The following is a 10,027-nucleotide window of genomic DNA, read 5'->3' as shown; positions in this document are numbered from 1 at the left end:
ACTTTTATATTTACTAAGATTTGCCTTATGGCATAATATATGGTCTATTTTTGAGTAGGATCCATGTGCTGCTGAGAAGAACGTGTATCCACTTGATGATGGTTGGTATATTCTATATATGTCAGTTAGGTCTAGGTTATTGATTGTGCTGTTGAGTTCTATAGTTTCTTTATTCAGCTTTTGTCTAGAGGATCTGTCTAATGGCGAGAGCGGTGTGTTGAAGTCACCCGTAATTATTGTGTTATGGTCTATTTGACTCTTGAACTTGAGGAGCGTTTGTTTTATGTAGATTGCAGCTCCATTGTTTGGTGCATACAAATTGATAATTGTTATGTCTTGTTGGTGGATGGTCCCTTTTAACAGTATATAGTGTCCTTCTTTATCCTTCTTAATTAACTTAGGTTTGAAGTTGATTTTATTTGATATGAGTATGGCCACTCCTGCTTGCTTCCGAGGGCCATGTGAGTGGTATGATTTTTTCCAACCTTTTACCTTCAGCCTGTGTATGTCTTTTCCTATCATATGAGTCTCCTGAAGGCAGCATATTGTTGGATTTGTTTTTTTGATCCAGGTTGCTAGCCTATGTCTCTTGATTGGTGAGTTTAGGCCATTAACATTTAAAGTTACAATTGAGATATGATTTGTACTTCCAGTCATGCTTCTTTATTTATTTATTTTAGTTTGGCTAGTTTTACTTTTTTGGTTATTTTCCTCCTCCTTTACTGAGATACCTCTTGTTGTTAGTTTTGGGCACTATTTTTCAATTCCTCTTCTTGTAGTATATTGCTCAGAATGCTTTGCAGTGCTGGTTTTCTTGCTGCAAATTCTTTTAGCTTTTGTTTATCGTGAAAGATTTTAATTTCGTTGTCAAATCTGAAGCTCAATTTTGCTGGATACAGTATTCTTGGTTGAAATCCATTATTTTTCAGCGTTTGAAATACATTGTTCCAGGATCTTCTCGCTTTCAAAGTCTGTGCTGAGAAATCAGTCGTTAACCTAATTGGTTTACCCCTGAATGTAATCTGTCTCTTTTCTCTGGTAGCTTTTAATATTCTCTCCTTGTCCTGTATGTTGGCTATCTTCATAATTATGTGTCTTGGATTTGGTCTATTATAGTTTTGAATTTTTGGGGTCCTGTAGGCTTCCAGGATTTGGCAATCCATTCCATCTTTCATCTCTGGGAAGTTTTCTACAATTATTTCATTTAATATGCTGTCCATTCCTTTGGTTTGAATCTCTGTGCCTTCTTCTATCCCGATGACTCTCAAATTTGGTTTTTTAATGACATCCCATATCTCTTGAATAGATTGCTCATGGGATTTAAGCATCTTTTCTGTGTTGACTATACTCTTTTCAAGTTGATAAACCTTGTCTTCATTATCTGATGTTCTGACTTCTACTTGATCAAGTCTATTTGTAATATTCTCGTTTGAGTTTTTAATTTGGTTTATAGTCTCCTGCAATTCTAGGATTATAGTTTGATTCTTTTTTAAGATCTCTATCTCCTGGTAGAGCTCGTTCTTTGCCATTTGAATTTGTTTGTTTAATTCATTTTCAAAATATATTTTTATTGCTTGGACTTGCTGTCTCATGTCTTCTCTAATATTCTTTTCCATTTGAGTTAGGTATGCCTTGAGTTCTTTCCCTATCCCTGCTTCTGATGTTTCTATGTCCTCTTGTAGAATTAAGTTGTCTTGCATTGTTTGTACTCCTTTTTTCCCTTGTTTTCTCATGTTGTCCCCGTTGCTTTCCAGCTCTATTTGATTGTCGTGTTTCTACTCTCTTCTATAGATTTGTTTTGGTTCTGTATTACTCTGATGCCTCTCCTTAGTGTTGTTAAACTATGCCTGCTGACGTGGATTCCACTGTGAAGGAAGATCCGACGTCCGAGCTCCAGTGACGACACTACTTTGCTATGACCGGCCCCAGTTCCTTGCCTGGGTATCCTGATGAGGTGGTGTGACTGGACTGTCTCTGTTTGATTTCAGCTCCCAGTCGCGGCAGGCAGGCGGTCTCTAGCCGCCCAGTATCACAGGCCTAGGGCGGGTGATCGGTCACCTGCGGCCGGGTGTTCTCCTACCGCCCAGCTATGCGGGCAGTGGGTGAACTGTCGCCAGCGGGCCTGCAATTTCCAGCTGCCCAGTCTCAAGGGCCTTGCCTCTAGCCTCCTGGTTTCTCCTGCTAGCCTTCTGTAGCCGCAGGGCAGGCCGCATGAATCAGTGGGCCTGGATCTCCGGGGTCCCACAGTTGGCAATTGGGATCCCAGGCACTCTGTCCTTTGGATTTTTCCTGCTTGCCCCTCCCCCAGCTCTAGCTAGACAGGTTTCGTTTTGGCTGCAGATGGGTAGGGGGGGTTGCAGGTCAGGTGCCTCTAGTTCCCCCCTAGTCTTTATGCAGGCTCACTCTGATTCTCCCTCCCCCGGCAAGCCTAGGAGAGAATTTATGCGAGTTCCCGATGTATGGGGGATGGGCTGAGTGCCACACACCTGTTTTGTTGTTGAGATCTGTCGGAGAATAGCGGTGGATATATCAGCTGTTCAAGATGCTGACTGCTGATTCCCTTGGTGGAGTGTCCGCTGTGGGGGATGGGACTGTACCGCTTCCTTCCCCGTCTAAACTCCCGTACTCAGCCCGGGGGTCAGTGCGGGCTTGGCTGGTGGGATTCCACCTGATCGCAGCCGAGCCTCTCCCTGCTTGCTCAACACATTTCTTAGTAAAACAATAATTATAAATATCTAAAGGTAAGTTAAGTTCCTAAGTATTTTATTTTTTATTTTTTTAGTTGTATATGGACATGTTGACTTTATTTTATTTATTTATTTTTATGTGGTGCTGAAGATTGAACCCAGTGTCTCACACATGTCAGGGAAGTGTTCTACAACTGAGCCACAACTCCAGCCCCAGTTCCTATGTATTGTCTGCTTCTAAGAACATACTAAAAAAAAAAAAAAAAAAAACAAACAAACAAACAAAAAAAACCCAGTAACACTAGATATTAGAATGTTTTCACTATTGTTAAAAAGCATTAATAATATCTCTTAAAAATAGTAAGGTATACATCATTCAAGTGTCTGCATCCCTGAAATCATATTTTCAGTGGGGGAGTCTTGTGATTTGAACATAGCTTGTCACCACCCATGTTTCTGTTGAGGTTTAGTTGTACAATATTGAGAGGTGTGATTACTTTGTCAACTTTTTAATCACTGTGACCAAAATACCTAAGAACAACTTAGAGGAGAAAAAGTTTATTTGGGGCTTAAGGTTTCAGAGGTCTCAGTCCATTGATGGCCAATTTCATTGCTCTGGGCCTAAGGTGAAGTAGCACATCCTGAGGAAAGTCCCAGCAAAGAAAAGCCACTCAGCTCATATCAGCATCTGGAAAGAGAGAGGGAGAGAGAGAAAGAAAGAGAGAGGGGAACCACAGGACAGTTGAACCCTTCTAGGGCATACAAACTTTTATAACCTTGATGTACTCTACCTTGTGTTTGTCCTTCTATCATCCACATGATAAGCCTTCACAATTGTACTTTGAAGTGCAGGAGTTATACTTTAACTTTGGATTGATTTATCCTGAGACATATAAGCCTGAGAAATTGAAGAAAAGAAGAGCTGCTAATGTAATAGAAGCATTGCATTGCACCAAGATGTATGTGAAAAGGAACTTGGTTCTTCTGCTGATACAACTGATGTGTTACTTTAGCTCTGGAAACTGTGGAAAAGTGCTGGTGTGGCCCATAGAATACAGCCATTGGATCAACCTAAAGACAATCCTGGATGAACTTCTCCAGAGAGGTCATGAGGTGACTGTTCTCACATCAACAGCTTCCATTTTTATTAATCCCAACACAACATCTGCTATTAATTTTGAGGTTTACACTGCACCTTCAAATAAACAACATTTGGAAGAACGTATCACCAAATGGACCCATGAATGGATTTATGATACTCCAAAAGATGACTTCTGGGAATATTTTTCATTAGTACAAAAAGTTTTCAAGGAATATTCTGATACAATTGAACAGCTCTGCAGAAATGTAGTTTTAAACAAGAAAATTATGAGGAAACTACATGAATCAAAATTTCATGTTGTTCTTTCAGATGCTATTCGTCCCTGTGGTGAGCTGCTGGCTGAGCTACTTAAAATACCATTTGTATACACTCTCCGCTTTACTCCTGGCTATACATATGAAAAGTACAGTGGGGGAGTTATATTCCCTCCTTCCTATGTACCCATTGTAATGTCTGAATTAAGTGATCAAATGACATTCATGGATCGTATTAAAAATATAATATATATGCTTTACTTTGATTTTTGGTTCCAAACATTTGATGTGAAGAAATGGAATCAGTTTTACAGTGAAGTTCTAGGTAAGCTGGTTCTTTAATTAGTACTATGAAACATAAATTTCCTATGACATTGAAGCTGAGCTTGCATGAATATATAATCAGAAGAATTTTCTTTTCTGAAAGTAAAAGGATGGAATGAAAATATAAGATGAACAAGTAGTCTCACCAATAAAAATGGACCCTTTGTATATTATAGAGCCAGTTAGAAACCAGTGACAATTACTTATTCAAATGCTTCAGGAAATAATAATCTGCAAATTGAATCTCTGAAGATTTCTCTGAGCAATTACGTATCAATTTTAGTATTCTTTTCATCTTCAAGGACAGTCATTATTAGCCTCACTAAATATTTTAATAATGAAAGATATGTACATTAATAACATACATATGTATTACTAGCACAACCATATATATGTACCATGGAGGAAATTGTTTACTTTTGAATAGAATTGTTTACTCAGTTAGAAATTAAAATAATATTTATTTTCATTGCTGTGAAGATTCCTTCACAGTTAAAAGTGTCTCTATCTCAGGCACTGAAAGTTATAAATTATGATAACTTATATTTCATATTCCTTTGATAAAAACAAGCAAATAATGTATTAAGGCCTAAAACCTTGGTGTAGAGTGGAACCACACCTTATAAGTTTATATTTCCTAAACTGCATTTACCATTTAAGACATATGAACTAAATTAAGCATCAGAACCAATCTCTATTTTAATATTTGTGTAATCTTTCTGGCTATTACTTTCAAAAATCTATATTTTAACAAGTTAATACTAATTAATCTTTAAATATGAGGCAAGTACAGTAGTGGTCATGAAAAATTCAGGCATACTCACTAAATCATTACAGTTCACTTGAAGAATCAAGAATCAAGGGAATGGTTTGCTCAACTGTAAGAATTAGACTGACTACTCCTAGAAAAGATATCTCTACAGTTACAGGAGCACTGATTGTTAATGGATATCACAAAGATTCTAAAAATTTAGGTTACTTTTTCAGTTTTAGAGAGAAACTAAAATGCGTGTTTACTTCTTAGGAGGCATAGGTTAATAATTTAATTATTTGTGATTGTAAATATACTAATGGAACACTAGAAAGTACCCACACAACTAGTTTCTGTACATATTAACATAAGTAAAACATATCAAATATAGTATGCAATAGGGTGCTCTAAAAAACATATCAATTGTAGTATGCAAACACACAAACACACACATACACATGTGCATTTGAACACCTTGCCTACACAAATCCAACTCATTTCAAGGCAAATATATGAAGCATTCAAGGTACATGTCTCTCATTTTCTTTTCTTCTCTTTTCTCCATTCAGAGAGACCCACTACAATATATGAGACAATGGGGAAAGCTGATTTTTGGCTCATTCGAACCTATTGGGATTTAGAATTTCCTCGTCCACTTTTACCAAATTTTGACTTTGTTGGAGGACTCCACTGCAAACCTGCCAAACCCCTCCCTAAGGTGAATCTTCTTCTGTTTGTTTTGTTCTATTTGATTAACATTTAGGTAGAAATGACTCTGCATTCTTAATTCAGAGTGTTTAATTCAGAGATATGAAAAGCAAGATAAAGAGTTCTGCCAATTATAGACCCAGGCATTTCTATGCCATCACATGTAATGGTATTTCATTATTGTCACAGAAGAAAGTAGGATATCAGGCATCCTTGAGAATAATCAGGAAAATTGAGGCCTTCATTATGTAATACATAATAAAGAATCAATAATTAATTCTAATAAATACAAAGAATATTTATTAAGTAACTGCCATATACCAGAGATAAGTGCTGGATATGGAGAGTTATAAAGTTGACACAGTTTCTGCATCAACCAGACTTTATATTCCATCTAGGTACAGAGACTGTAACAAGTAATAAATTTGTGTGTGTGTTACCACAAGGAAATCATACAATACTAATGAAACCTCCAGCAAAGATCATTTAAAAAAATCCTAAAATCCTTGAAAACTAAGGTGAATTCTAAAGAATCCACAGGAGAGGAAAAGGGGTTGAGAGAGAGAGGAAGACACAAAAGGAAAAGCTCATACAATAGTAAGGGAAACTCCCAAGAACTTCAAGAGTGGTTCATCAAAAGAAAGCTCAGCAAAGTGCAGATGTTGCTAGAGAGGTAAGTGAATGCTAGATACTTAGTAGTTATTTAAAATATCTGTGAAGCACATTGGGTAGCCAATGAAAAGAGTTAAGCATAAGAGAAATGTGAATAAAGTTTCCAATTTGAAAGATTTCAAAATGCAGTCACCAATCAGGATTTTAGAGGGAAAGACAATGCAGACTAACCACTCAGGAAGTTGTTGCAAGATTGCAGATAACAAATGATGTAAACATGGATGAGGTTGTTCTTACATGTGACTATGCTTATTTATCTACTAATAGTCAAACTTCATATTGTGCTACCTGGAAAAAGTAGACAATACTGATACAAAATGTCCTTGGTACAAACATAGGATCCATAGCAATATTCGATATTGTAATTATTCCATTTTTGTTTCTATAAAACTATTTTTCCTTCTGAAAAGCTGAACTTTGTTATCTACTTTTAAAGACCCCCAACTATACCAAAAAGGTAGGATTAACACTTAGAAATAGTAGTATTTGGGTATTTTTACATTTAATTCATTTTAGCATACCCTAAACACTGCAGTGTACATTAATTTGGATTATATTCAAATTGAGAGATAGAAACTCACAATATGGCTGAAACAAACTACAATAGATGTTCTCTTGTCAATGTAGACTGCCCAGGTACAGTATGATAGCTCTATTACCAATAATATTAATTAGGTAATATGTGCCAGGCACAGTGGATACAATTTCATTTATAACAGAAACTAGATTTCTGAAAAATCAACACTGTATTTTCAGCCAAAGACCTAGAGAACAGTTATTCCATCAATTTGCTTAAAGGTAAATGTGTGAGTTTTGGCAATCAAATGAGTAAGTGGAATTGCTGAAATTATATTGTAAGTGTTCAAGCTCTTCACAACCTTTTAGCTTTAAAATAATTGCTTTTCTCAGTGATATGAATGTGTGGCCTTTACTTGTCTTCATTCCAGATCTGAACAAACTAACATGAGAACCCAGACTACTACATCTTAGATCATGATAGGGATGTTACCTTGAGAGAGCTTTCTGCCATATGCCAACCTTAGAGGACACCTCAGGAAAACTCCCTTGGAAAACTTAGGCCTCAACATCACAATTTCCCGTCAGAATGATCATAGAAAATTGCAAACACTTGCAAACACAATGATGATCTAAGATTTCTTGTCATTTATTTTTGAATCCACCCTTTAGTTTACAATTACAAAATCATTCTATCAGCAAATAGGATAATATTTCATAGAAGGAAACAGAAGAATATAAAACATTTTATATAAATACCATGCTTAGAAGAAAACATTACTTGCCATACTGTTATGTGATCTCTTAAGAGTTTCTTTTTTTCTACATCTTTAAGGCACCAACATATTGAGAGATCTTATTCAGGCCTCATATTCAATAGAATTATTTTGTTGTTTGTGATAAGTTCCATACAATACAGACAGAAAACCAAAGTTAGTGAAAGTTCTGACTAAAAACTGAGACAGAGTTATTGTAAGTGTTTAACCATTAACCTCTTATCTTGAGAGATTTTCCCATTCACAGTAGAAGAAAGTGACCAGATCAATAAAAGGGAAAGACAGCAGAGAGAGGAGGAGGAGGATGAGAAGGTAGATAGCAGTGTGATCATGATGAGGATTAATAGTAGCAGGTTTTATTTAATAGAATAAACAAGATTAGAATAAAAGCCAATATTACAAACACTGTCTTCTTGATCTTTATTATATAAAGTAATTCTCCCCCAAATTACTTGCTTTTCCATTAATAATTAGATTCTCAGACAATTTCTGTATTGTTAAATACAAAAATTTGTCAAAATGTGAAAGATCCAAATGTATCAATACTCTTAGAAATGCAAATAGCCTTGGTTTTCACAGTATACCAATTGTAATTATACAAACAAAAAATCAAATGAATGTAATCTGTGTTCATGGAAGTTACTTATAGAATACATATTGGAAAAAAGCCTTACGTTAATTAATTAACACTTTAAGTGATGTCATACATTAAGTCATTCTGGTACATACCACACCATCACAATCACTTTGTTTACTTATGTATTTATTTTTATTTTTCTTTTTGTACTATGGATTCAACTCATGTACACTCAACTACTGAGACATATCCCCAGCCCTATTTTAAATTTAATTGAGAGACAGGGTCTCACTGAGTTGATTAATGCTTCACTGTCGCTGAGACTGGCTTTGAACTTGAGATCCTCCTCTCTTATTCTCCTGAGCTGCTGGGATTACAGGCGTGTACCACCTTGCCTGCCGCAGTCTTGGCTGGGCACAAGATCACAAGCCACTCACAGCTTTGTAGATTCAAACAGCAATTCTTTATTCCCGAACTCACACTGGCCTCTACACAAACACGTTCTCGGAAATCCAAGTTCTGGGGCACAATTCACGTCCCAAATACTTTCTCAATTCCATGAGAACTCAAGGGGAACTCAGGCAGCAGGAACCCCCTATTCCCAGCAGCAATAACCTTAAACCTGGAACTTCCCTAAACCCAGATTGTCTTAAACCTGGAATGTCTTAACTTGTCTTAAACTGTGAACACCCTAAACCCAAGGAGTGGGATACTTCCTCAAACCTGCAGGATACACCTTAAACCTGGATCCACCCTGGTCCTTGAGCAGGGTCAACTTTCTCAAAGACACATGCAATGTCATAGCAAATTTCCAAGGCAAGTCCATTTAACATGGGGTACGCTGGCAAGGAAATTTCAATGCGTCATTCCTACTTGGCAATGGCCCTCAGCACTTGCCCAGTACAATTACTTTACAAATAAATCCTTAACTACATTGAGTCATAAAACAAGTTTAGTCGGAGATTAAAAGGCAAAATACTGATTATAATAATATCATTCTTTTTGAGAAGAAAAGAATTTTATATATACAAAAGTATTTTAATCTTCCACTTACATTATATATGTGCATGTATCTATTAATGTACTTACATGAACAGAAAAAAAGACCCCAATGAAAAAATTCAAAATTTGAACAAACAGTATCTTTAAATGAACCAAAGATAATTTTGGCGAATCTTCTTAGACATTACATACCTTCCTCATGCTGTTCCAAATTTTCATATGATTAAATTATTTTCCTTTAAAAATAATGTTACAGAAAGACTGGGACCTGTCTATGTCAGGGTTTAATTGGTTTAAAAAAGGGGTATATTTATAAGACTGTAGTAGTGAGAAAATCTATGTACAATACGAGATTAAGAATATTTTGAGCAGGGAGAAAATATATTGAATATATTGCTTTACACTTTGCTCTAAGTTACCGGAATCACAAAATAACTGGATGTGTCACAAGTTCCTAGGAGTAGTGCAATGTCCACTATATGTGAATGAGCTACTCAACAAGTTGACCTGTTCTATAAAAGGTCCAGAGGAAGTCCCACTGTGGTGCAAGAGCTCCCATGGTTCATAATGAGGTGAAAAATAAGGGTACAGCCCCTGATACACAGTTCATTTTCATAGAACTTCATTATCATTAAAAAATTTCAGGGAAAAAGATGAG

The 10,027-nt window shown here is 36.2% G+C and overlaps 1 protein-coding gene across 1 annotated transcript in view; it reads left to right on the top strand.

The window, feature by feature from the left end:
- Positions 1–3,584: 3,584 nt before the first annotated feature.
- LOC101975342 (UDP-glucuronosyltransferase 2B17) overlaps positions 3,585–10,027 on the top strand; it is a 31,369-nt gene continuing 24,926 nt past the window's right edge. Inside the window, exons 1-2 of the mRNA XM_005333284.3 lie at positions 3,585–4,368; positions 5,688–5,836. Coding sequence (XP_005333341.2) covers positions 3,645–4,368; positions 5,688–5,836 — 873 coding nt within the window. The 5' untranslated portion in view covers positions 3,585–3,644. The remainder of the gene's footprint in view (positions 4,369–5,687; positions 5,837–10,027) is intronic.

This window comes from Ictidomys tridecemlineatus, chromosome 9, assembly GCF_052094955.1.
Source record: "Ictidomys tridecemlineatus isolate mIctTri1 chromosome 9, mIctTri1.hap1, whole genome shotgun sequence".
NCBI lineage: Eukaryota > Metazoa > Chordata > Mammalia > Rodentia > Sciuridae > Ictidomys > Ictidomys tridecemlineatus.
This window is presented reverse-complemented; position numbering and strand designations above follow the sequence as displayed.